This window comes from Rhea americana, unplaced genomic scaffold (genome assembly GCF_003343005.1).
Source record: "Rhea americana isolate MKP2758 unplaced genomic scaffold, rheAme1 scaffold_39, whole genome shotgun sequence".
Taxonomy (NCBI): domain Eukaryota; kingdom Metazoa; phylum Chordata; class Aves; order Rheiformes; family Rheidae; genus Rhea; species Rhea americana.
Window position 1 is genome coordinate 2,194,716 of NW_028186523.1, and position 27,853 is coordinate 2,222,568.

General features: G+C 39.6%; 1 protein-coding gene and 1 long non-coding RNA gene across 4 annotated transcripts in view; one reads left to right on the forward strand and one right to left on the reverse strand.

Annotated features, from left to right (window-relative positions):
- RAB2A (RAB2A, member RAS oncogene family) overlaps positions 1 to 18,996 on the reverse strand; it is a 40,744-nt gene extending 21,748 nt beyond the window's left edge. The window contains exons 1-3 of the mRNA XM_085313559.1: positions 18,600 to 18,996; positions 10,142 to 10,213; positions 6,561 to 6,628 (exon numbers count right to left, since the gene is read on the reverse strand). Of these exons, the coding sequence (XP_085169685.1) occupies positions 6,561 to 6,628; positions 10,142 to 10,213; positions 18,600 to 18,645 (186 nt within the window). The 5' untranslated portion in view covers positions 18,646 to 18,996. The remainder of the gene's footprint in view (positions 1 to 6,560; positions 6,629 to 10,141; positions 10,214 to 18,599) is intronic.
- Positions 18,997 to 19,078: 82 nt separating this feature from the next.
- The window catches only part of LOC146591029 (uncharacterized), a 42,061-nt gene continuing 33,286 nt past the window's right edge, over positions 19,079 to 27,853 (forward strand). For all 3 annotated transcript variants that reach the window (XR_014896879.1, XR_014896877.1, XR_014896878.1), the window contains exons 1-2: positions 19,079 to 19,128; positions 19,591 to 19,658. This is a non-coding gene — a long non-coding RNA (uncharacterized LOC146591029). The remainder of the gene's footprint in view (positions 19,129 to 19,590; positions 19,659 to 27,853) is intronic.

The window sequence follows — 27,853 nt, forward strand, 5'->3', positions numbered from 1 at the left end:
TTTTCCGATCGTCTCCTAGACGATCAGCTTTTAGAATTTGTATTTAGAAGCTTTTATAATTCATATCACAGCTTAGCAAAGGAAGTTTCTGAAATAAGAAATTTACAGAATCATAGCTGTAGAAGTTACAAATCTTCAAAACAGAACAAAAAGTTTCATCCCTGCTTGAAGGATGTGGACCACAAGGAAGCCACGTAACTGTGACAATTGACACAACACAGTTGTAGCACATCAAGAAGTTAAGCGTTAAAGAAACTTTTAGGCTTAGGAGAAGTTCACAACTCTTCAGGGTACAAACATACATACCTCTTATGAGCCTTATTTTGATGTTAGGCGTAATGTAACTGATACTGTTAATTTTTGTCACCTTCCTGCAAACCCTCACCTTTCCTACTGGAAATCTTAACAGCATTGGAAAACGAGTATACTAGCCACAGAGTTTTCAAGTCTTTGCTATCAAAAAGGATTCCTTGTAAGATCCTTTAACTGCAGACTCTTTGAATCTATAGACTACGTAAAAGACTGAAAAAAGAAGAGCTATTATCTACTACAAGAAAGTAGTTAGATAACTAAATGAAATCAACAACAACAACATGTCTCTCTAGAAAACAACCCGTTAATTTTTTTGAATCCTTCATTCTTAATGCTAAAGTATTTKGTAAAGTTTCTTCAAGAAGGATGTTATTTCGGTATGTCACAGCATATTGTCTATGTCCCAGCTGACTAATATTTCTTATTAGGAGAAAACTATGTATTATATGTCCACTTGAAAAATTAAAATTTACAATGTCTCACAGCTAGTAACTTTAGACTCCTTTGCTTTTGGAAAGTGCTACTTTGTGTGATGTTCAAACACACTGACAGAATGCTTCATTCACATTTGGAATTAATATTCTTTTAAACTAGTTTATACTTTCCAAAGCTGTACAGACAGCTAAAAGACATCCAAGAAACAACCAGTTCACACAACAAGTATCAAACTACTTATGACAACTGCCAGTTGAGAACTACTCCACAAAGTTGATCACTGGAACAAAATGTTCCAGATGGAGAGAAGAGCAATACATACCCATGAATACAGTTTTGAAAGTTAAAAATAAGTTTAAGTACTTTAATCACATGACAACTTATTTATATAAATACGTAGTCTGTCATGTGGTCGTGTCTCTGTTCCACAATAAAAAAGAATTTTCTAGAGATTTACTAACAAGTAATTCAAGGAATACTTACAAAAATAAAGATCTATTCTACAGACCTGCCACTTTCCAGCAGAGATGTTCCATAACAAGATCCTTCTGTAGATAAGATTGAACTAAATGATACTTCTGAAGATGAATCCATAGTAACTTAAGAAACTGTCAGAATTTATGCAGAAAATTCAGCCAAGTAACATGTGTTTCAGAATTACCCTGTCAGCATTCTAGTAAGTGTTGAGATTTCTAGAGGACTAAAGATACCAAAAGGTGAAACTGTGTATGTGTCTAAATAGAAATTGCCTGTACCTATATCACTCCTTTTGATGCTGCTGAATGAATGCAATTTAGATATCCACAGCAATTCCCAACACATTACTGAAACAAGAAGTTCCAGCTATCCATTACTAGAAATACTCTAAAGAATTGTTTAAGTTTACAGATATTTTTCAAACCTTAGGCTTTTAATAACTCTTCTCACTGAAACTCAAAGCTCCATTAATGACAAAAGAAAGGAATTGCTGTCCTTCCAACTAACGGCCTTTTGAGCCTTTGTATTATTGTGGAAAGCCACAGATGAACTGAAGGGAAAACCATTACCAATAAGAAAATAAGATATCAACAATAAATATACACGGTTATTGTAATATGCTTATGGTATTTCAAACATTGAGAACATTAAGCTAGATGGTATCTCAAATTACCTTGATTTCCTACAGTGCTGAAACGGATGTGAACAGTAACTTAACAGTAGGCACTAAAGTTCAGATGATGGCCCTGTTAGACCTACGTTCTGATAAGAATAAGTACTAAATGGACAGATTCTCCCCATCCATGAATCTAGAAATAAATTAGTGTTGCTATACAGCAGCCAGCACTGCCTGTGAGTTAATGGTTAAACTACTTTCATGAACTAAAATTGATTCTCTGCAAGTTCTTGATATTACTTTACAGCAGTAAAGAGTGCAAGCCATTGAGACTGAGCAGTCATCACTTAAGTTTTAAGATTTAGCCATGTTCTTAAAAATATAATGGCTCAAGAATCAAATCACTAACAATTCAGTAGGATTCACTAACTGCACATGAACATGAATATATGCTCTGACTACCAAAGCAAATAACAAGTGTCACAGAGAAAGCAATTAATAAAGAATCATTATCATCAGTTTTATTAAGATGAATATTCATGTCACATACCAAGAGAATTTTATTCGGTTTTACTAATCCAAAGTGTTTGCAAATACCTTAAGAGTAACACACTTCTCCAAGTATTGGTATATTCAGGATATTTAAAAATGGCTGGATAACTCACACTGCAGATTTAGGGCAAAGAAAAACATGCTCTTAACATGTAATCTTGCAGAAAGGAAAAAAAGCCCCACACTTTTTTGTGCAAGTGCTCACCTATTAGCAAACACTGCCAATTCAATTAGAAATCCACCTGCATGTAAGCCAAGAAACTACTTGAAATTTGCTTATAAAACAAACAAGTAAAAAGATATGGTTTCACTTACTTGCTTAAYAGAAACTTTAGAGGCAGGATTATTGGGTTTTGGGGGTTTTTCTGTTGTTTGTTTGTTTAATGTATGCTCCCTAGAAATAATCTGTTGTTTACAACTGCTATTTTCTGATTAGGTTTTTCTCTTCAAGAGGAAAATTAAAATAAGAACGTTATTCCTTAACATGCATGAAGCAGACACAAAGGCAAGAGGTAGAATGTTATTGAAACATAATAATGAATAGAAAGAAATAATTTGTCATAGATCTCCATGAAATGGGGAAAAACAAGGTATTACAAATTTACTGTATTTAAACACAGCAAAATTCTCAGTCATACCAATACAGTCTGCAGAAGATTTAGTATTATATAGTATCATTATTGATCTCTTTTCCACCCACAGAGTTCCATAGAACTTCAAATTCCTTCTTTCAACTACTGCTATTTTTACCTGTCAACAATGGCTTTTTAGTAACAGTAAATACAATACAGAAATATCCCCCTCTCAACCACAAAATGAAGGATATTGASTCAGACTGGTAACAAGCCCTGTATCTCTCTGCAACAACGATGTTTTTCTGAGGAGAAATGATTTTATAATTCTCAGTGTTACACTGTCACAGGACAAACAACCTCCATCTGCACAGCCTGTTTAAACCCACAAAGCTTAACAGCTCCCAGAACTGTCATTTTGTTCTTTACCAACTTCTGCAGATCACTGCTGGTTCCCTAAAAAGGAAAGTTATTTTGGCAACTGGTGCTACCTTAAATATCCTACCCTTCCACAAAATAGGAGTTGAATGCCTCATAGCAGCAATTACCAGTTAACCATCTTTGATGAAAGTGTTTCTCAGTCTGCTAGCTTACTAAAAGTCATTAAAAAGATAACAAAACTACAGGAAATAAAATAATCTAGAGACTAAGACAGACAAGGCATACAAACAATTTAGCCCTACATCACTACCCTTGATGATCTAAATGTATTGGAAAGGAAAAATTCAAATCAAGGACTCAAAGACCAAAAAACCTTGACATGTCATAGACATAGCACATAGTACTCAGCAACAGGAGGTCCTGGAGCAGTTATAGACAGGAGAGAACAAGAGGGGACACTTTTTGCTGGTGTAGACGTTGGAACAGACAGAGCTGCAGGTGAATAGTTGACAGTAAGTATGCAATATCCAACCGCACACCTTTCCTAGGTTCTTACTTCAGACTAGTTCTAGACTATCAGCCCACAGGACAAGATACTGAACTACAACTGCTAATGGGACATGTGTACTCCTTGAGCATATCTTCTGGCTTAGATAGACACAGAAGGAATTCTGTTAGTGGTCMCACATGAAAACCAAGGAGTAGTAAGCACAACTAATTTCTCTAATACACTCCTGRACCAAAATAAAACTTTAATTTCATGTTTATTACTAAATATTCCTGAGTTCTGATACTCAGAACAAGGGAGCAAGTAAATAGATGTCACAGCCATGAACTAGCATCAGCTGCCCCGTAAACTAACACTCTCCCACAGTAAAGCAGGCTACAGCTTCCGTATATTCCCACTATCACTATGTACAGCCCTCTCTGGAGCTGCACTGATCTCCTTAAGACAGTATAAATTAATTACCCTACCACAGAAGTACCTGGTCAGAATTTTTTAAATTAAATATTGACTCGCTTAAGAAAGCAAGTCCTTATTCATTGTTAACCATCAAACAAATTTTATTTCTTAGGTCTCTGCTCAAGATTCTTGTACATTGATGAATTAGGTGGATACGGAAGACTACTACTAAGTTAGAGATGTGCTGGTGCTGTAACTCAGCAGGCACTGACTGAACACAAACGCTTCAAGTATTTTCTTAGTAATATGCAATTGCAAAATGAACCTTTTCTTATCAGATAAATATCGTAACAACTTTTAAATACAGCAGTAGCACTGGTAACAGCTAGCAGTTTTTGCTCGTAGAAAAAGAAATTCAGGAAATGCTCAACCCAGAAACACAATACAGACTCAGTAACCTCGGTCATTATTGACATATTTATGCACCTCAGCAGTCATAAGCAAAAAACATTCTTGAAAATACCTCGTATTTCTTATCTTTCTATTGCTTCAAGATCTTTGTATGGCCAGAATTAAGCCATCTGAATTTAGATAAGCTTACAAACCGGGATCGGATTAGACTAGAAATCTCCCATGTTTTAAAATTCAGCCTGCATACAGTTAAAATTTTAACTGCAGCCTACGATCATTTATCACTTACAATTTATAAATTATTAGTAACTATGACATAGACAATGTATTGAGAACGTATGAAAGCTTTCAATGAATATTTTTTTATTTATAGACAACACAGTAAAGAATTTAGCTAGATATAAACACTGCCYAGGAAGAATTTATAGTCAAAGGCAATTCCATGGAAACTTTGGCTATTGGACACTTTGCAGGCAAGTATGAAGCCAAAGAGACTATGAAGAGCTACTGAGTTGCAGGCACTAAGAAAAATAAAATCTACTAAAAAACAGCTGAAGTTCATTTCTATTCAAGGAGTAAATAACACATGAACAAAGTCAGTTTGAAAGACAATGAAAGACAGTGCCTGCACTAGCAGTAACATTAGTAATTTTGTCTTAAAAAAAAATCTGTCCAAATTTTAGGAAGCAAAGACCAGAGTAGATTTGTCCTCACGTGGTCATGCGAGAAGTTTGCTCCTGAAACTTCTATTCATGCAGAGATTTGCTTGACTATTTAATTTTCAAGTGATCAGCTGTCTTGGCAGTCAGCAAGCCATAGTTACAATGGGACAAATGCCTAAAGCAGGAAAAGCCTAATGCAAGCACAGTCTGACCATACTCTTCTACACCTTTTCATGGCAAACTTCCAAAGTGCTAGATGCCATTTCAATGATACACTAGCATGATACACTAGCTCTCAAGTTAGCCAAAATGCTGCATTTGTTTAAATATACATAGCTATATATAAATATATATCCCTCTATTGATTGGCTATACCAAAAAGTGCACAAACGTGATGCTACAGCTGTTTCTTTGTCAGTTTCTAGAGGTATCCTAAAACGCTTTCGGAGAAGGAACCAGAAAGTGCCGCCTTAGGGAACAGTTAAGCACCTGAGAAAGGCACAGCTATCTACATGGGCATCTTAAAGCTGTTGYGTAAGAAGTGCAGACCATGAAGCAGGCACACCCAGGTAAAGCAACTGACAGGGCTGGAGGGAGAAAGCTGACTTGATAACGTTAAAATGTTCTGAATCTGAACTAGAAGAGTCAAAGTCTTTGCCTTCTTTGCTGTGCTTTTGCAAACTTCATGCATTTACCAACCCCTTTTTGTTTGTCTGTATAGTGAACTTGAGTTCTTCAGTCTTCTGTGAAAAAAGTGAAATGAGCAATATCTTTACTTTTACATCAGAAGTGCAAACTTTTCTCCTCTAGAAAACTCTTAATTCAGTARGAGATTAAAGCCAGCACACAAATCACAATTTCCCACAAGGAAGTTGAATTAAGCAGATCTTGCACAAGTGAACAGAAAGAGACTACTTAGCTGAAATATAAATAATCTCAATAATACAGAAAAAACTTTTAGAGAAAAAAAAAGAACAGCATGAATTTCAGCCTTAGAAATTTGAAAAAGTTATTGGAGGAAGTTGAGCTACAATGTAAATGGCAGAAATTTCCACCATTTTAAGAGTACATCCCAGCAAAGAAAGGGAATTTTAGCAAATTTTTAGGGAAACTAAAGAAAGCAATAAGACTAAGAACAGTCTCACACAGGAGAGTGATCATAGAGAACTTTACTAGAACAATAAATAAGAAGTTAGCGGAGCCACATGCTTAAATAGTTTCCACATTTTATTACTTACCGTATCCCATATCTGAAGCTTTATTTGTTTTCCATCAATAGTTATCATTCGAGCCCCAAATTCTACACCTGAACAGATTTTACAAAAGATTACATTATTAGTATATATCAAAAAGAAGTGTCCACCACTATAAAAGCAAGTAAACAAGTTAAAGTTAACATTGTGAAGGACAGTTTCCTGTGGATATAATTTGCTTTTGTTAATTTTCTAGCTGCTTCAGAGTTGGAAATTTTTCCAGAAGAAAGAAAATCTTAACTTTTCAACTGCTTTAAAAATGCATTAACTAGAGGAAAGTGTAAAAGAGGTGTTTCGCATAACATTTTCCAAAAAAATTTAATCGCTCTAGCTAAAAGGGAGAAAAAGAACACATCTGTTCGGGCACAAACCGAAAACTGAGTAGAGTCGAACTCACTTTAACATCCTGCTAACACTAGATTGCTGAAGGCAATCTGGAAGATTTAAGTCTAGACTTACTATTCAGCAAAATATGCTATTAAATTGAGCAAACACCAACTTCAACAGGATAATTTATTAATTAATACTCCATCTGCWTTTACAAAAAAAATCCTTTCCAAATTCCAGCTAGTTAAAGATCAAAAGTAGTAACTCAGAACAAATTTGTTTCTGATAAGCAAAATTAATTTCTTCAGTGGAAAAATTCACTCTTTTGAATTCATCTTTTAATGCAGCTTTAAGATCATTAACAGTAATTAAGCATAAATTTCAGGCTATTACTAAAGCAAGTTAAAATCTAAAAATGCCTAGAGACAGTAGATCTATTTATAAAGTTATCAAGTTTCAATTACTTTTTGTTTCACGTGCTATTATTTCTGGAGAAAAGAAAAGAAAGTTGGTAGCTTAAGTTTTGCCTTACATTGCTYACTGTCTAGATTTAGATAGGAGTCTTCTAAATAATTAGCCCTGATTTTGAAATATACCAAACCTCTCCTCAAAAGCTTGTTTAGGTTTTGGAGGGCACTATTGCATTTGGCAAAGCTAATGATTTTCCARGGAGGGGAGGGGAACCCACTGAAAACATTTTCTACCACACATGATATTGGAACCAAGTGTAAGCTGTGCGCCAAAGAATACTGTATTCTCTTAAGTGCCCAAATAACTTGCAGTAACTATATGCAAAAACAGAAAGAAAACTGCTGGTGGTGGTAGGGGCAGAGGCGGAGGAGGAGGAAGATAGGAGGGAGCATGTAAATAACAATATTGTTAAGTTGATTGCAAAGCCTGAGGAAGGTCCTTGRACTACTAAAAGCACACTACACTGCAGCTACTACTTGATCTCAAAATGTAGATCTGGAACTGCCAATTTAAAACCAGCAATGACCCAGGTGTTTAGTTTCTACACATATCCTTATAGAAAGSATGAAAGAATATTTAACTCACTCCATCAAAATTTCTGCTGTGAGAAAACTGAGTTTGAAACAAAGAACAGTTTTCTGCCAAATTTATTAACTTAAAGAAGGAATAGAAGCTGTTCAGATTTGGAGTACGGATATGTACTAAGCATAATGGGAAAGCAAACAGAAGTCTACTCCAATTCACAAAGGAAAACTAAATTGAGGTAATTGTTACACTGCAAGTTCTTAAGCTAGAGTATGCTTCTACAGTTATGCACAACTCTGTGTGTAGTTTCAAGGCAGATAAAATCTACTTTCATGTATTGTATTTTTTTAATCTCAGCATCATTAAAGTTTCTCCCTGAATTTCAGATTTGACATTTTAGACTAGCTATACTAAAATTTGAGGCTGAATTTTGCAAAACCCTAGATGGTATGATTTTTCCCCACATATCCAGTTTTGGTTTCCCTTCTTCCAAGCTGCTTGCAGCAGGGAAAGAAGCTGCATTCCCATTTGTTAAAATGGTTGTACTATACTGAAAAAAGTTAGGCAGTGTAACGTAAGTTTTTCTTAATCTGCAAGTTCTAAGGAGTTAGAACAACATCAGCTGGAACTGCATTAGGAAAGCATCAACTCATCCAATCTTGTGCTGCATGGAAATTCATATGCGTTTGAACCCACCTTCCATATGTACCTCCGTCCTTCTAATTCAGCTGGGCTAACTGAAAGCAGCATTCTCCCAGCCAAAATCAGATGCATACACTATCAATTAAGTGCAGGCTGCTTCCAGTCTGTTCATTCTTCCCCTTTTCATGCAGCCTGCTGGACTCCATTCTTACATCTCTATTACACTGCTATCTAGGTTCACCTCTGCATCCCACTAGCTTTGATATCTGYTTCGAGATCTTAGCTAGCTATTTGCCCAGCACAGAACTGCCACTATAGCCATCCTGCTAGGTGAAGCCACTTCCTATGTCAAACTAGCAAGTTGCTGAGAAGCAGGAATATGCGACAGTGCTGCCAAAGGCATGAATGATATACAAGGTGTGATCTATCAGCCAGTAAGGAAAGATGGCAATAAGTCATGCCTCCACAGAGAACTCAAGCTTTTTATTCAACCAGCCTACCCGTTGCAAAAACCTCAGGAATATTTGAAAACTGATGTGAGCCTAATAATTTGAATCGTATCAGGCAGCTAGACAACAAGCTGTGCAAGGCTTCCAAAACTAGAAATAAAAGYCATAATGAAACCACTTGGTACATTCTGCTACATGAAGAATGTTTGTATTTCAAGTGTCCATTTTGTACTTCTATACACAGGAAGCCTACCTATTCCAAGGCACAAACTGAGAATACAGAATATGGATACATTTGTACAAGGCTCAGCATGGTAAGAAAGATAGTCTAGTAAGTGCCTTGAAACAAACATGAGGAGTTTGAAGATCCTCTAAGTTTTATTAGAGAGTTGCATCTGCTATGCTTAATAGCAAAACTGATCAGAAGACTAACCCTGTTCACAAAAAAATTTATTCACACAGTACTATTTTATGTGGAAAGATAAACAAAGTTCATAGCATCTACTGTAGCCAGATTACAGGCAATGTATTCTTTCATAATTAATTAAATTTCCCCAGTACCAATATGAAATCATATCTCATATCACATTCTCATCCAATTGAGGAGTCAGAAAAAAAAAAAAAAATCCCTTCCAGGCAGCAAACACCTCCATGCTCCAGTCCTTTCTCCATCAAGAAGTTAGTTTTCCCAAATAGTAAGTTTGTTTATTCATCTTCTAAGTTACCTTTTCTTCAGTTTTATCTGCTACTTGTCTTTAGGGTTAGGTTAACATTCTATTCTCTAACAAAAAGTCTGCCTTTGTATTACTAGCAACGTACTTCAAGATTGACCAATTCTGTTTCCGTGTCCAACTTTTAACTTTTCTGAAGAAATAGKTGAGACAACCTGAACCAATTTAAACAATTTAATAGCTATGTTACCTTCCCAGTGARAAGCAGGACTCCCATTTAGCTTCATTAGCTAACAAACATTGATCACATAAAAAAATCACTGATGCTTTAATACAGCACAAATCCTACAGCAGCTCAGCACAAGAAACTCAAATGAATGCTGAGATATCCTAGCTACTTACCACCCTAAAAAACAACCAAACAAACCTTAAGCATTTTTTAAAACAGCAGATTAGTATTGAGGAGACAAAAGAGACCTACCAATAGTAAGATCATGGACTGGTTGAAACCGCTTGTCTGTAAACTGTAACAATAAACATGATTTCCCAACACCTAAAAAAAAAAAAGAAAAAGAAAAAAAGGTTTTAAGTAAATTCAAAAAATATCTGTTAAGAACCAACAAAAATTAATTGAAGTAAATGGTGTATATTTTTTAAAATCCATTACTAGGACTTAAAATACCAGATCTCACTCTGAAGTGTATATATCTTTTTCAGAATGTAACAGCCTTTAAATTTCCAGAAATACTGAAGTTTAAGCAGTTATTATTCAGAAATACAATAAAATTAGTTCTTTAAAAAAGTATTTCTGACTTTAAAACTAATGAAGACCAATTTCCTAACACACTCTCAAGCTACTATTCTACATCTTCTCACAACAGTAACTACAGGTCTTACTTCTCGCCATAGTTCTGCGTCAGTTTCACCTCCTGCTTCAGTATCTTAAGATTTCTTCCAAGCTAGCTAGATTCTCAATAGAACCTCACTCCACTATCTCCTAATTTATCAACACAGGAAACAACAGTATATATGCAGCTGCTTAGAACTATACGCACGCTACTGACTATTGGCTGCCCAATAGGTATCAGACAGGCCAAGTGGAATTGGCAACAGATGATTTCACACTATAGCCAGACAGATAACCATTTGGGTCAGAAATCAGGATATCTCAATGGGACAATTCTTGTAAGAACTACTTTACATTACAAAAACACTGCCCAGTAGATAAGCAATTCCTTCTGTACATGGAAGCACAGAAAAGCAAAAGTTAATGCAGCTGACAGGGGTACTCAGACTAACTAGATTTGTAAACATCTACTTTTTACAWTTTTTATAATATCTACAATAATACTGCCCTGTTCTTTTACTTGGAAGGATCATAATTCCAGTCTCAGTCTATCAAATTTCWCATTTTTGGCCTTTTAAAATCTCTGCAGTCATATGTTTGGTTTGCATACACTTAAACTCTCTGAACACAGTATCACAAAACCTATGATCCTGTGACGTCCAAACTCCTGTGCTCTGCTTTATCCACAGAGCAAGATGAGCCTATTTTAGCCACATTAGGAGCCAGGCAACAATTGGTCTCAAATGACATATGTGGTAATAAAAGACAGCAAGTAAAGGCATAAAAACAACCATATTGCAGCTCACAAGATGAGTACACCAGAGACTTGAATATAGTGATGACGATCTTTCACTTTTCCAAGTGTTCAACTTCTCAAAGTTTGACTGTTTCATGAGGAAACAAGGCSTATACAACTATAACCACTGTCCATCTGGTCTTGAAAACTAAGACCAGCAGCCAGTTTCAATCAATTTTAACAGAAATGGGAGATTTGCCTTTGATTTTGTCACAAAATGAGCTGTAATAAAATGATGATACTCTGAAATTAATGCCCCAAATGATGCAAAAAATCCAGCAGTCTAAGTTAATTGCTGTTGCTGCTCTCCTACTCTTCCCTGCAGCATGTTCATGCTCCTTTTTCCCATACTGCTTCAGAACTCATCTGACTAAGCTATTTCAGTTGTCTGCTGGGTTAGCACACTAACTGAACAAGAGTGACAAAGCATGCAGAAACAGCTTAATGTAGGGTCAGACAAGCCTCAGAGCTAGTTCAAAAAGAGGGAACAGAAATGCAGCAGCCAGCAGATCAGCAGCTTAGACTGGCATGGCACTACAGCCTGAGGCAAAGTTTGCAGCATCAGTCTTAACAGTTCTCTTTCTGCAGCTCTCTGGCTTATGACAGTAAGCTATCAGTTCACAAGCACGTAGGAAGCAGGTATACATTATGCTTCATCTAGCCTCCCAACAAAACTAGTGGAGCTAATTTCTGGAGCTCAAGAGAAAACTGTTCTGGCATAGACACAGCCAGTAACCTGTGTCATAAACAGGAACCAAGTATGAACTCCTGAGCAGTTTACCACTTCATGACATACACAGATGCTGCAAAGATCAGCTAACAGTTGTGTGGCAGCCAATTACATTGCATACAAATAGTATACAGTAACTATACTGAATAAATTCTAAGAACAAAGTGACTACTTACTGGATACTTCATTCACTTACGACTGTAAATGAGGCAGAATCCCTGGGAAAAGTAGTTGAGCATGTCTTATGGATAGCCACCAATTGTAGAAAACAAAAGGGGCAGATTTATAGTTGCACAGCCAACTTTAAAATTAAGTATTTACCAACTGATTCTCCTTTTTATTGCCACAATCAAGTGATACATAGCTTCAGCAATATCTTCCCCAGAGGAGCAAAAAATATTTAATATCTTAAAAAAAACAGGAACCGAGTACAGCTTGGACATACTTAGCCAACAAATACAGCAAACAAAAGCTCTTGCTTAGGWATAAATTGAAGCAATGGATTACATGCTCAGAAGGGAGCAGAATGCTTCTTTGCAAGTGCCTGTTCCAGGATTATTAGTAGCCAAACAGTGACAAAAAGTAAACTAGAATTCATGCTACAGCAGTGTTTTATCCTCAGATCCTGAATTCCAAACACCAGCCTGGGTTAGTTCCAAATGTATCTGTAACACCTTTCTCCTTATCTGGGTGTCGCTCCACAATCAATTTCACTCGGGAAAGCAYTGCCAGGCTTTCCTACTGTCTGCCTTGGCCCAGCCACACTTTAACTGCTCCCTTTCTTACATCAGCACTAGTATCTGTTTCACTGCTCAGCAAGCCAAAATGGGCAAGTGGTAAGACTAACCTCTCCCTTCTTACTCAGAAGGTTATGCAATGAGCCAAATCGAGAAACTGATCCAGCGGAAAACTATAGTCACCCAAAATGCTAGTATGTGCACAAGACTAYGGCTATAAAATACATCTTAGAAGGAAGGATTGTTCTTTTCAGTGGCAGGCTGAACTCACATCAATGCAAAAAGCAGCTCAGGAACCACAGCACAGCATAGCCTACATAAYAGCTTTCATCCAAAAAGCAGATTTGCTTCCTTCTCCCCTTCTAGCTCCTGTGATGTCACTATGAGTAGCATAAGAAAAGAAAAATAAATTCATGAAACCAGTCTAATAAAAAATTAGTTCATTTTTGCTTGATTAGTTGTCAGCTGCAGAGTCTGAGGGGCACTAGAGCCAATCCCAGTGAAACTTCCAGGCTCTCCTAACTGCTAGCAGAGATTTGTCTACTGACAGGCTACAGCCAGAAAGTAGGGATCCATAGCAACTTAAACCAGTTTAACCCAATCTGCAGTTCTGTTCCCTGCACTAATAGTTGTATCAGCTGACGTGTTACTCTGTGGATCACTTCCTGACTTGTTTGCACAAGCACCACTGCTTCCCAAGAAAGGTGAAAGAGGAAACGCATTATAGTAGTAGTCCCAATTTAGATTTACCCTCAGAATTCAGTTTTGATACCCATTTAGATTTACTGCTAGTTGCCTCTGATGGGTAGACTCACTCCTTCCTGCAGAGTTTCACCTTCTTACTCAGCATAGCTCTTGTACTTCTCTGAATGTACCTTTACTTCTCTGAATATATCTTTTTTTCTTTTAGGTTTTAAAAAAAAATTTAAAAAGTCACCTCCATGTGACTCTCTCTGAAGGATCAGACAAGCAATGATGCTGACAGCTCAGAAGCAGAAGTTTGTAGCTAGGACAAGGAGCGACAATCCGGTACACCCAATTTGGCAGCAGCTAACCACTAGACTAGTTGAGCCTTCTCAAAGAACAWTTTTTTCCTTGCTGTTGCTTCAAAAGACAGGGTGAACACCACAGAACTGAAGATCTACTCCACCTTTCCTATCTCACTGCCACCTATCCTCCCAATCAACTCAGTAGAAAATTAACCTAAAAAAGGTTGAGTTGAATCAGCTCATGGAAAAGCATGACAGTCTCCACACATTAAGGGGAGTAAGACCTCCTCCTTTTCTCCTGTAACCAGCTGGTATGTCAACTCAGSTGCTCGTGGAACTAAATCCCTGGTAGAAACTGAGCTTAAACAAGCTGTCTGCTGCTCTTATTTCCCTTTAGAAAATAAAAGMAAGCAGGAAAAAAAGCACCCTTTGAATAAGCTGTAGGTGAACACAGTCTCTAAGAACTTACAAGTCTGAAACAATATAGGTTTTAAAAACAGCTAAGATTTAAACCAGATAAATAATACAAATATCACAAGATACAGACCTTTAATCTGACTGATGAGCTATTTCTAGTTCTTTGTGGTAGACTGCGCAACTTYAGATAGCTTCCAGATGTTTCATGAGCCCAATAAACTTCTTATTATAGGCAGCAACTCATTCCCTCTCTCCTTCCTTTCCATCCACATCATCTTTATGCAACTCAGCAAAGTGCTATATTACCAACCACAGGCCTAGCCATAACAAGACACAACCTAAAGCAGAGATTTTTTTCCTCACCCTTTTTATCAGTCAGCTGTCTGTCAGTCACAATTCTGTCACTAAATGAGAACATTTCAATAAAATTCATAGGCAAGAGAGACTACAAAGTATCAGTCAGCTACCTCTACAATCAGAGGGACCTTCACATATCAATTTAAGAAGGGATAAGAAGAAAAGAAAAATAATCTTTAAAATTCTTCATAATGACTATATAAGGGTGCTACAAAATGACTATAAAACAGTGCTGTAAAAAATGGCTTTTTAACTCTTTTCAAAAATGATTCAGCTTCAATGCTTAGGTTAGATAAATAAATGTATGCTGTTGTAAATAATTTACAGCAAGCCACTGAAAGCACTGCACTAAGCTTTCCTTTCTACATAAAAATTAGTGCATATCTACAAACTGAAAGGAGCTCTTCAGCTCTATCACATTCTATTTAGTATGGCATTATCCAACTGGTAACTCTACATACTCTTAATTCTTAATAATAAAACTTTCTCCAAACAAAATTAAACTACATGAAGCTATAGAAAACTTGTTTATATCCTAGATAATCACAAAAAGCTTAGAAAGTTGCTAGTCATCCACAAAAAAAAATTGCCTTTAAAAAAAATGGGTAAAAAAAAAGTGAGTACTCAGGAACAGTATCATGAGATCTGTTGTGGAGTATCTACATACAGTTCAGTATTTCTAGTTAATATCACATGGTATCTGCCCTTTTAAGGATCAAATTATTACCGAAAGGATCTTCTGTCAAGACCTAAGTAGTATGGATCTAGAACCCTGGTTTCACTCTGAGCAAGTTCTCAACCTATACTAGCACCAGCTCTGGTAAGATGAAAATCTGTTTAGTCAAGAAGTATYGTTACATACTTGTAGAAAATAAGGGCAAGAGGTTCTTGCCATGCATGTTGCTAGCTTATAAGAGCTGTCCCAGAACAGTGTAGTGACACTAGATACATGCCCACAAGAAGGGAAGGAAGAAAAAAAAAWTTTCAACTTCTGAGAATTTCACAGGCAAGTGATACAGTACACTAGACAGCTTACTTTCCTCTAGAAAATAAGGARAGTTAGATCACCAAGCAATTACACTTTGTATCACCATCTTCCCCTAACAGAGATAACACAAAAGAGATAGTTGCTGCTTATAAACTAAGGATATCTGCTGAAATTGGAAGGCAAGTAAAAGCACATTATGCAAGAAGCTCCAAAGRTTGCTGAATTAATACACAGAAGAAAAACTGAAGACATGCCCATGGAAGATGCAGCAACTCTGACCATTTTATTCCACCAGTCAAATTATGTTGATGGAAAGAACTCTGACCATTGCAAAACTGGTATTTCAGCCATATTGAACTGTAACATTCTTTGGAAACTGGTAAACGTACTTGGATATAAGAAAACTCTATTTAACACATATTACAGATTTACTATTATAAATAATATGGGATTGAGTCTGTTATGTTGTTCATAAAGCTGTAGTGCCTGAAGTACTAGTAAAAGAAAAGTCACTGAATGTCAGTGACCAATGAGGCAAGCAATAAAAAAGCGACAAGATCTGTTAAGCAAAATGCAGTCTTGCACAGTCAGTTTCTGTAGTTGTCATTTTAAAATGACTGAGATCATACTGAAGTAGATGAAAGTATCTGGAATCATAATTCAGAATACACATCCAGGTGTCTTGTGTAACTGCAGACTTTGTTGTTGTTTTGTTTATTGCTTGCATAACCCACTTTGTTTTGTGGTGCTGAAAAAGGAAGATGAGCTAAATATCAACATCCTTCCTGGGTTGATGCTGCCTTATTTTTCATCTACAGTTTGTTTATAACTAACTGCTGAGTCACCAAGCAGTTAATCCACTTCCAAAGACTCTAAATCAAGTCCCAAAGATAAATTTCTTGATCATCATCGAAATTACAGGGCATGCAAGACCACTGGCATATCTTCACTGCCTGTAATGCTGCTGTAGACCACCACTGGGACAGAACAGGAGAGTGCCCATACACTCCATTAATTCCCATCAGTACAGCTGCCTGTTTACATCAGTGCAACTGATGCCTAATTTATAACAGTGCAACTGCCTTTGGCAGAGGAATAGTAACACCTAAACCATCACAGTCATTTTGGCAGCAAACTGTGCACAACATAAACTGGCACTTTGGTATTAGCTRTATTAGAATACTTAAAAGGCTCATAGGAGATCTAAATAAAAGCAAAACCAACTTTCCACTACTGGCATATTTAATTCATTTTACCAATGATTGTTGCACAACTTTTAATTAGCTTCCTAGTTGAGGCTGCCAGCAACTTTGAATAAATGCTASATGAAGTTTTTCACTTTTTATAAACTTGTGAGCTGTTTTCTGCTCAGTGTGTTTCTTCTAGATCTTAAAATTTCTGTATTTGGTTCTTAAGAAATGGAAACAACTTCAGAAGTGACACAAATCCATTCTGTATTTCATATTTCAAGTAACTGAAGCAACCTTCAATTAAGATGCAGAAGGTCAAMAGAAACCACTACAGAGAGAATATTTCATTGTAAAAATTTAATCTGTTTATGATCACTGTATGAAAGCAATGTTTGCTGCCCTCTCTCCCACTCTGACAAYTATAGTTTTTAAGATGCACCAGAATACAAGGCCATCTGTTCTGAAGCATTACGACCCTGAATTCTGCGCCACCATTTTGCATCATCCTGGGCAGGAAAAAACTTCTACTTCCCTTGACTCTTAGTGAGGTAATCTCCTGTCCTCTAGTTTTGTTTATGAACTGTCAGTCACCTAAGCACTCTGGAAAAATCTGAAGTCTTATTATCATCTATGATCTATTAATTATTTCAAGATGGTCATAATAACCATGATATATTTTTTAATATTAATTTGTACTACAATTTCTAAAAAAAGTCTGCAGAGTTTAAATGTGGGTTAAAAAAAAATCGTGTAGTAGTTGCAGTCCAGGCTATTTAACAACCACATGTATCATGCAACTGCAGTGTATAATTATAGTACCAAAAACTCCAGCAACAGATAAACTGGTTCATCAATATGAAATATAATTCTGCAGGTATCCCTAGAAAAGCATGTAAAGAGACACTGTGCCATCAAATTTATTAAAGAGGGCATTTATTCAGGTATGAGGAAGACAATGAGAAATATACACAAGCACCGTAGCTAGCTTTGTTATTTACTTTGTCCTGCCAAAACTGTGATTGAAAATACCATCTATACCCACACTATGCCAAGGAAGCATAGAATATGTCAGCAAAAGCGCATCAAACAACAATTCCTGTCAGCATATGGTTATACCTGCAGCATTCTTAAGCAATGTTATTTGCAACACTGTAGTAAATGACAAATAGAAGAGAGCAAGTTTTTAAAAAAGGGACAAGTAAATGGGTGAGGAGCTGGAAGAAGAGACCACAGACGCAGCTTGCAGCATCTGGGAAAGCAGGTAGTCAAAAAATAGCTCCTGTAAATTAGAAGAAAAGAGTCAGGCCTTTTAACTTCCCTTTGACAGCATGTCCTGACATTTAAACAGTTTGCTACTGCACCTCCAGCCCAGGCTGGAAACTACATCCTGGCAGCCCGGTCTAAAGGTACCTGATGGCACTGTCTTTGAATCACTACAAAATTCCTAGGAAGCAAGCAGCACCTCTTAGGCCTCAGTGCTGTAGGGATGTAAATAAGAGACCGCGGCCCAGGCGCGAGTTTTGCATTGACAGCAGCCGCCTCCCTCCCCCCCCATCTCCGCCCCCGCTTTTCACGCTCAGACGCCGCAGCCCGGGACGTGACACAGCCCGGCTCGCCCTGCGGCCTGTCACCTGGGCCCGGAGGCGGCCGTCGGGCCGCCGGGGGCCGCGGCCTGGCGCGGGCCGCAATGCCGCCGAGCGGCAGGCCGAGGCCACGGGCGGGGCCCAGCGCAGAGGCGGGGCAGCCGCCTCCTCGCGCAGAGCCACCACGTCGGCGGAGCCAACACTGCGGAAATGGGAGCGGGGAGCCGGGCCCGCCTGCCCCCGCCTCCTCCTCCTCCTCCTCCTCCGCCCGGGCCCGGGCCCGGCCCGCCGCCCCCGCCGCTCACCTGTGTCCCCGATGATGATGTATTTGAAGAGATACGCGTAGGCCATGGCCGCCCAGTCGCCGCCTCGCCGGCTCCCGCTGGCTCCTCGGTGACGCGCGCGCGCGCTCGCTCTCCCCCCGCCCCCGCTCGCGCTGCGGAGAGTTCGAGACGGTTAACGGCCGCCGGGCGGGGCGCGCGCCGCGCTCCCCCTACCTCCGCCCGCCGCCTCCCGCCCTGCGCGCGCCGCTCTGCGCGGGGGCGCGCTCGCTCCCGCGCCTGGGCCCGCTCTCTGCCCCGCTCCTTCCGCGCCCCACAGCGTCCCGCGGCGGCGGCGGCGGCGGGCAGAGCGCGCGGCGAGAACAATAACAGGCGCCCAGCGGCCCCCAGCCCCGCCGGCAACGTCACGCACCGACCTCCGCGCCCGGCCCCGCCCCCGACCCGGAAGTGCTGAGGTAGCCGCTGCCCGGCGCGGCCGCCGCCCCGCCCCGCCCCGCCCCGAGGGAGGAGGAGGAGGAAGAGCGGGGCCGGGCGGGCCGCTTCTCTGTCCCGTGTGGGTTGCTCTTTTCCTTCGATTTTGTTGTAAAAAGGGCGGTTGTGGCCGCGGGCGGGCTTGATGTTTTTTCCCCTGGAGTAGTTCCACTGCGGCTCCTGCGGGGAGGGAGGCCGCTCAGGAGCCCGGGCCTTGCTCGAAGCCCTCGAGCACCCCGATGTAGCTTTTAGTTTGCATCCACGTCAGATGATGCAGAAGGACTAGAAGGGGCAATAGCAGTTTGTGGGCCAAAGCACTGGTGGGGGTTTCGTTGGGGGGTTCCAGCACCGAGGGTACCTCAGGCCCAGAGATCCAGGAAAGGCTCGGTCCAAGGTTACTGGGCAGCTCTGAGCCAGGGGGGCCTGTAAGCTGAAATGCTAACCAGCAGTTCTGTACAAACTAATTTATTTTCCTCACTAATCAAACTTGAGTTCTGGATTAGAAGGTGTTTTTTCCTTTCTTTGCATTTCTTCATCAAACCAGAAGCAATAAGCCAGGAAGTTATCCTGCATTCAAAGCTGTTAAGATTCCTTAAACATCACATGGAACTGGTGAGTTGCAAGAAGCTTAGGTATGACTTGGTCTAAACGTGTTCCCTAAGAATGCAGTGCACCTGGACCTGTGGCTCTTCAGCAGCCAGAGGTGCTTTGGCTCACGTGTCAGCCCCGTGCCGATGGCTGATGATGGCCCTGTATGGAGCGCAGGGCTGCTTGGCTCTCCAGTCAGGTGCTAAGGTTGATGATGCCCTAGGTTGCCCAACAGCTCTGCTGTTTGTTTACGTTGGTGGAACCACTGAAGAGACACTGTCATTTTCTCCCTGTGAACCCAGAGGGTGACCTTTCTGGCTGTACCAGTCTGACAGCTTTTACCTGTGTGAAGGTTTTTGTATGTGGCACTTCAGGTCAGGAAGCTGGACAACATTGATGTACACTATTTCTAACAGGTGTGTATCTAACTTGCTGGGAACCTTCAATAAGGCTGATTGTGCACTACACCAAAACCTATTTCCATATTTCATGACCTTTCTATTAGAAAGATTTTCCTAAAAATCAAAACTAAGCTTTTTTTTTTTTTTTTTTTTTTTTTTTTAACTGCCCTCTCCTTTGTGAACATGGAAAATGAATGCTTGCCATGAAAGGAAAGGCAGTCCTTTATATATTATGAAAGTTTTATCTACATTACTTTTCCACATGAAAAAAATAATGTTTTCAACCTTCCTTCTTCAATCATTTGTCTCCTCCTTATTTTCCCTCTCCTTTGTACTTCTCCCAGTTTTTCAACATTATTGGTAAGGTGGGAAGTCCTAAATAGGAGGTCTCAACTGTCCATGGCCCCAAAACAAATTCATGTGAGTATCTTCAGTGTTGGATGAACTACAGTCTTCAGCTCCTTGCTGAATGTGATCTTACTTATTTTGCAACATCTGAAGAAGTGTGTTTTTTCATCTAGGTCCTTACGCTGCCACAACACTATCTAGGCAGTTGTTACCCAAATGTCTATACATTTGGCATCTCATTATGAAGCATTGTATTACCTTTTACTAAATTTCAGCCATTTGGATCAGGGCCACTCAGTTCGTCAAGGATATATATATATATGTTTTATTCAATTCCAGCCATTGTTACCCAGGTTGTTCATTGAAAAAAATTAGTAAGTCTTGCCTGGACAGGACAGAGCCCTGGAAAGCCATGTGTGGCATATTGTTTTAGTTTAACCCTTTATAACTGGCTTTTTAGCCATAAGTGTACTTCCTAGTGATTTCTTATATTGCATTTTTCTTAATTTTTTTTAAGAATGTGATGCAGTAGAATGTCAAAGCCTTCCTGAAGTCAAGATAAGTTACACACACTTTTTTCTCTAGGCCATGTAGCTTTCCAGAGAAAGAAACTAGGTTGGTTTGATCATTGTCTATTCTTGAGAAATCCTTCCATTCTATTTATCACTTATTTTTTGCAACCAGTTGAACTTCGTTCATTTTTTTTGAATGAAGCTGATCATGTTGTATAACTTGGCTTTCCTCAGCCAGCAAGTCATATTTGAGCAAAACAAACTGGAACCTGCGTGTGTGAATCTAAAGCATTTCTTATCTTCAAAATCCAGGCATTTTGTCTCCACCTGAATACATGAAGTGGACAAGGTGGTTTGCAAAAAACTTCTCCATCTTTTTTTGGAGGGCCCTACTTTCCCTATAGGCAAAAAAACCCAAACCAAACCAAACAAACAAGAACCACACTTCCTCGTTTTTTTACTTATTAGAAGTGGAGTTCCACTGGAATTTTTCATTAACTAACAATTCCTGTACAGAATGACTTTTCTCAGGAAAACTGATTTTTTGCCTTGTTTTCTGTGAAAACTAGGCTTCTGTTTTCATGTATCTGTGCATACAGGGGCCTGCCTTCATCCTCCCTATCCCAATAAATTTTCATAAAAAAATGGCAACTGGAGGGAGAAGAGAACCATTGCTGAAGGCAAATCTGTAGCTGAAGTCAATTAAAATAACAATACTGAAATGAGTCTTCTAAGTGCTCTGTATGTAGATAAGAACTTTGCACTGCCTTTGATTTGGTGCCCTTCAGCCATGGAGCACAAAGCTACAGGAAACCAGGCATCCTTAGGCCAAAAGTAGACAAGATTTTATGCAGGGTAAGTATAAGTTACTGTCAATAGAGATAGTGGAGCTCTGCACCCAGTAACCTGCTCTTAGTCCTTTGCCTTGTTCTGGCACTGTCTGTGTCATCTGTTTATCAGGGAAATACCATGGCTAAACTTGAAATTTTTCTGTGTTAGCTTTTAGCCAAATGAGTTTCCTGTCCCTGCAAATCCCACAGGTGTATAAACTATAATGCTCCTGCCAACTTTGTCTGATGGATACTCCCTTTACTCAGCCAGTCCTCACTCCTTCAGAGAAGGTCCCATGGTTATGATAGCTAAAGCCCAGTATGGGACATCAGTCATGCAGCCAGGTGTTGACTCACATGAGCCCTCTCCTACCCAGCCCATCTCTCCAGACTGGCAGGAGTAAGGAGAACCATGTGGTCTTCTGTGTCCTTCATCCCCATCTCCACAGCCCTGTAGTTACTCGTGATATGTTCCAGGTCCCTAGTGGTAGTGCCCAGGATCCCTGCGTGCTTGAGCCACAAAGGGTGCTAGTCTGAGCATTGGACAAGCCTTGGCAACCTCTCCACAGAGTCCCAGTGAGTTTCAACTGTGTTTACTTCACTGATGGGATTTGGTTTCTGTGATCTTCTAGGCCGCAAGTTTGACACAAGCAATACTATCTAGAATAATTCTGATCAGAAAAGAGAATTTCCATTTTATAAAATTTCAGTTTACTGTTGGGGAGAAAATACAGGTATTACAGAAGTTTTAGTGAAATGGAAGAATCTCTTTAGCACTGCTGATTAACAGCTTCCTGATTTGATTGACAGCTTTCTGTTGAGAGAGAAATCACCCTTACCTACTTTGGCATCCTGGTGATTCAGAGAGAGAGCCTGCTTGCCTACAACCCACATAGCAGAGAAATGCCCACTTGGCTGACTTACTGGCTGCTTGGCTAGTCAGGAAGTCAGCTATAATTTTGGTCATTGACTGCATAGTGAACAGATAGCCAAATCACTTCTGCTTATCCTGGCATACTTTAAAAGGTTTTGTGTATGTGCATTTGTGGAGTATTTCAGTTGTGATCCTACTACTTGGATGTTGAGGATATCAGTGTTTGGCAGAGATTTGCAAGGCTAACCAACAGAAATTTGTTACTTAAGCTGTGGTAAATAAAAGCTAATTTGTTGCTGGATAAGATGACCGTATGCTTAAGTTATTCCGTTCTATCAGCAGTTCTATCAATTTCAGATTCCTCCGATTGGAGATCAATGCAAAATTGATTTTACTCCAAGTTATGCTTAACATTGGTTTAAATGCTATTAATAGAAGGATACCATGGACTGATTCTCAATTATTAAAAAAAAATATATTTGCCAGTAGATATAATAGAAGCAGTGGTTATTTGATACTGAAACGTAAGGCTTGCAGGGGGTTGCTTTCACCTTTTTTAATGTTATTTTGAATAATATGTTATCTATCAGTGATTTTATGTAACAAGCTCTTTAGAAAGATGATGATATATTTGTCTTAGATGACAGTATTGGAAAGATACTGTGGCAAATTTAATACACTTGGGAAAACTAGAGTTTGCTCTTAGTTCTATATTGGAGGCTTGGGATTTATAGCAAAGCCTTAGACTTTGCAGGGTCTTTATTACTAATATAACTATTTGAGAAAGAGCCATGGAGGCATGCCAAGCTCTAGCTACTCTGCAGAGCAAACAATTACACAAGAATGGGGGAACTGAAACACCAAAGTAGAACCCTAACATGACACTTGAATAGAACCATTTATCTTTAATTATAATTTGCATGATACTATTATTTAACTATTAGAAGTCAGTTATTACCTGCTTTTTGGTTTAGTTTATTTTTTAAAACTTTTTTTTGTACTAACTTATTTATACAGATGTGGAGTATAAACTGTTATTTGCTTGTATCTAGTGTTTATTCAGTCTGTTTGTACTTTTTCTGAATGTTAATTCTGTGCCACACTATGTTATTTGTGAATTTTATTTAGCGAATTTTTTGGAGGTTAGGTTTGTATTTTACTATGTAAGAAGTCAATGTATAGTATTTTATTTTATATAAATGTCAAGAATGAAACCTTGCCTCATGAGAACATACAGAGCAGATCATAGAATCATAGAATCAGTAAGGTTGGAAGGGACCTCTGGAGATCACCTAGTCCAACCTCCCTGCTCAAGCAGGGTCACCCACAGCATGTTAGACAGGGTTGCATCCAGGCGGACCTTGAAGATCTCCAGAGAAGGAGGCTCCACAACCTCTCTGGCCAACCTGGTCCAGTGCTCCGTCACTCTCACAGGGAAGAAATTCCCCCTCACGTTCAGGCAGAACTTCCTGTGCTTCAATTTCTGTCCATTGCCTCTTGTCCTGTCACACGGGACAACTGAACAGAGTTTGTCCCCGTCCCCTTGATACCCTCCCTTCAGGTACTTGTACACATTAATAAGATCCCCCCTCAGCCTTCTCTTCCCCAGGCTGAAGAGGCCCAGCTCTCGCAGCCGTTCCTCATAGGGCAGGTGCTCCAGCCCTCTGATCATCTTCGTAGCCCTGCGCCGGACTCTCTCCAGTAGCTCCATGTCTCTCTTGTCCYRGGGAGCCCAGAACTGGACACAGTACTTGAGATGAGGCCTCCCCAGGGCTGAGGAGAGGGGCAGGATCACCTCCCTCAACCTGCTGGCAACAGTCTTCCCAATGCACCCCAGGAGACCATTGTCCTTCTTGGCCACAAGGGCACATTCCTGGCTCCTGGCCAACTTGTCATCCACCAGCACTCCCAGGGTCCTTCTGTGAAGAGCTGCTCTCCAKAAGGTCAGTCCCCAGCKTGTACTGGTGCCTAGGGTTATTTTTCCCTAGGTGCAGGACTCTACACTTGCCCTTGTTGAACCTCAGGAGGTTCCTCTCTGCCCAGCTCTCCAGCCTGTCCTGGTCTCTCTGAATGGCAGCACAGCCCTCAGGTGTGTCAGCCACTCCTCCCAGCTTGGTAGCATCAGCAAACTTGCTGAGGAGGCACTCTGTGCCCTCATCCAGGTCACTGATGAAGAAGTTGAACTGGATGGGACCCAGTGCTGAGTCCTGGGGGACACCACTAGCCACAGGCCTCCAACTAGACCCTGCACCACTGATGACGACCCTCTGAGCCCTGCCTTTCAGCCAATTCTCAATCCACCTCGCTGTCCACTCGTCTAACCCACACTTCCTGAGCTTGCCTAGAGGATGTTATGGGAGACAGTGTCCAAAGCCTTGCTGAAGTCAAGGTACACAACATTCACTGCTCTCCCCTCCTCTACCCAGCCAGTCATTCCATCATAGAAGGCTATCAGATCGATTAAGCAGGATTTTGCTTTGGTGAATCCATGCTGACTGTTCCCGATCACCTTCTTTTCCTCCATATATCTGGAGATCCAGAAGGAGCTGTTCCATCACCTTACCAGGGATGGAGGTGAGGCTGACCAGCCTAGAGTTGCCTGGGTCGTCCTTCTTGCCCTTTTTGAAGACTGGAGTGACAAGATCCTACAGGAAGAGAGTCAAGTGTGTGTAAGTGTGAATGAAGGTCCGCCTTTTGAAAGATGGAATTCCAGGTGTCAGTCTGTGAAGCATAAGAAGTGAACAGCAGTTTGTTAGCCATTGTATTTTTTCCTTTTTTTTTTGTAGAAGACCTAGGATATTTTGAGATCCTTTTTATGCCACCGCAGAATCCCCTTTAAATGTTAAGATTAAGGACTGTAGAGACAATCTGGCCTATTGATAAATCCTCTGGAATTATTGTAAGGAAAGGAAATTAAAAAAAATCATTATGTAATGTTAATGTAATAAAGACTTGTCAACTGATTGATTTAGTACCTCTTCTTTCCATGTTAGGATTCTGAGAGTCAAGTTTATGGACTCTCATCATGTTTTTCTTCTCTTTCCAAAAGTTATAGGAGCCAATGTAATGTTTTTGATGTATTGTATGAAGCAGTGGCATTTACTACCCTTTTCTGTTGTCTTTTGTGAAATTATAGATGTTTCACTTTCATAATGGATTATCATAATAGCCACCAGGCTGGATTTTTCAACTCTTCTCTTTTCCCTCAATGCCATATTAAAGACATACTGTTCCATCTTGAAGAATTGGCACATAATTTGTTATGTCTGTTGATGTACACTCAGATATGTCCTCAGGATGAGGGAATAGTTCTTACATGCAGTCAGAGAGCTGCCATAGTTGCTTGTTGATTTTTTTTTGCCTTTAGCATTGAAATATCAGCTGGAATATATGTTGACCATGTAATTAAAAAACTACAAGGTGTTATCTTTCTGAAATTCCCTTTGACTTCTCATCCACTCATTGCTGATTGGGTCTTCTGTGAAGTGCCCCAGACCACATCCTTGACTTTATACCTTACTCTGTTGATCAAACTTCATTTTTTCCTTCAAGTTGTTTGTGTTTTTTTCATTTTATGATAGGGGCTTTTGGAAGCATCGGCAAGGAATCAGATGCAATGATGCTCTTCTTTACCTTCTAAGGACAGTCACCTCTGTTGCCCTCTCTAAGACAATCTGATAAATTGATATGTATCTTGAATAGTCAATTCCATGCATGCTTCTTGTTTGCACAGAATGAAGCTTAATAGTCATGTAATTCCCAGTCCTGCATCCCTTGGGCTTGATAAAAGGATTCTCATTTGTGCAGCTGGAATATAGGCTTATCTTTCACTGCTGTTTTACCTTTACTTTCAGGAAAGGGAATGTATTTTTACATGTGAATAATGTAAACCTTTGCACAATGACTGGTTTGCTAGGTATGTAATTCAGAACACAGCAAACACATTAGCATCTCCATTTTTTTTAATATCATTTTTACAGTACTCTTACAGATGTCCAGCTTGAAAGCCAAGTCTGGTTTTAGTGTTCTGATCTGTGGGTTCTGGTATCTTTAGTCTAGAGCAATCATATAAATCATAAGCTGAACTGACATAGAATTCATGATGTAACTTAATTTAGTTCTTTCTCCAATTTCCTGGGCTAATGATTTGACCGTAGTGATAATAGTTTTTACCTCTTACCAAAAATCATTGAACAAGTGTAAGTCATCTGTATACATGTGTTATCTTAAACTGCTCATGTACCTCATCTTTGCTCTCTGATTCTATCATCTTTGAAATTAATGGATCAGTTGCATGACTGAGTCATTTAATCATTTAATCTCTGTTTTACTTTTATAGCCCTCAAATTCTTGATGAGATGGATTTTTTCTTTTATTAGTGACACCTATGTCTAGGGTTTTTTTTAGTATCCTCTGCAAGCAGGAGTCAGGGGAAGGCTTGGCCTGTCAAGGTAGCCAATGGAAATGTGGTTGTGGGTATCTAGGGGTCAGTGGAGAAGAAAAATGTTAGCTCCAGAGCATGGGCTGCAGCAGAGGCCGTATACAGGCAGAGCAACAGGTATCTGCTGGTCTCTGGAACGGGTGGCCTGGAGCAGTATGAAATAAATGAAAACGCTTTGGCATTCCCACTCAGGTATGAGAAGAGTCCCCTGCAAGGGAACAGAAGGAGCAGAGGGCTCTGGGCTGGGCTAGAATGAGACAGGATTTGGGGCAGTATGAGAAGAAGTATCTCTTGTGAAAGATTGGATAAGTGGACTGGAGAACCAGGGCCTTTCAGTGTAGATTACTGAGAAATTAAAATTCTTGAGTGCAGAAGTGGGAGACTAGGGACTGGGGCTCTGAGGGGAGTGCCTAGAAATATGGACCTCTGAAGGGTATGCAGCTTGGGCTTTGAGGGTCCCTGTCCGGGCAGCTCTTGCTAGCATTTCGGTTATTAGCAGAAACATATGGTCAGAGGGAGTTTTCCCACTTTCTATTGTTGTTTGTATTTCACTACTTTGTTTTCAGAAATACAGTATTTCTGCTAAAGGCCAATATAGCTTTAAAACACCCAAACTATATTATGTTGTTGTTTTAATCTGGTGAAAAGGTTCAAAAGTAGGTTTATTTTTTAAAACTTTTAGAAAACCCTTTAGAAAAGTGTAGTATTAACTGATAACCTTAGCTAGATGCTGTTAATTAAATACTAAAAGTAATGCATTCTACAGGACACCATATTTCTCCAGTCACTACACTGAATGTTTTATTCCAGATC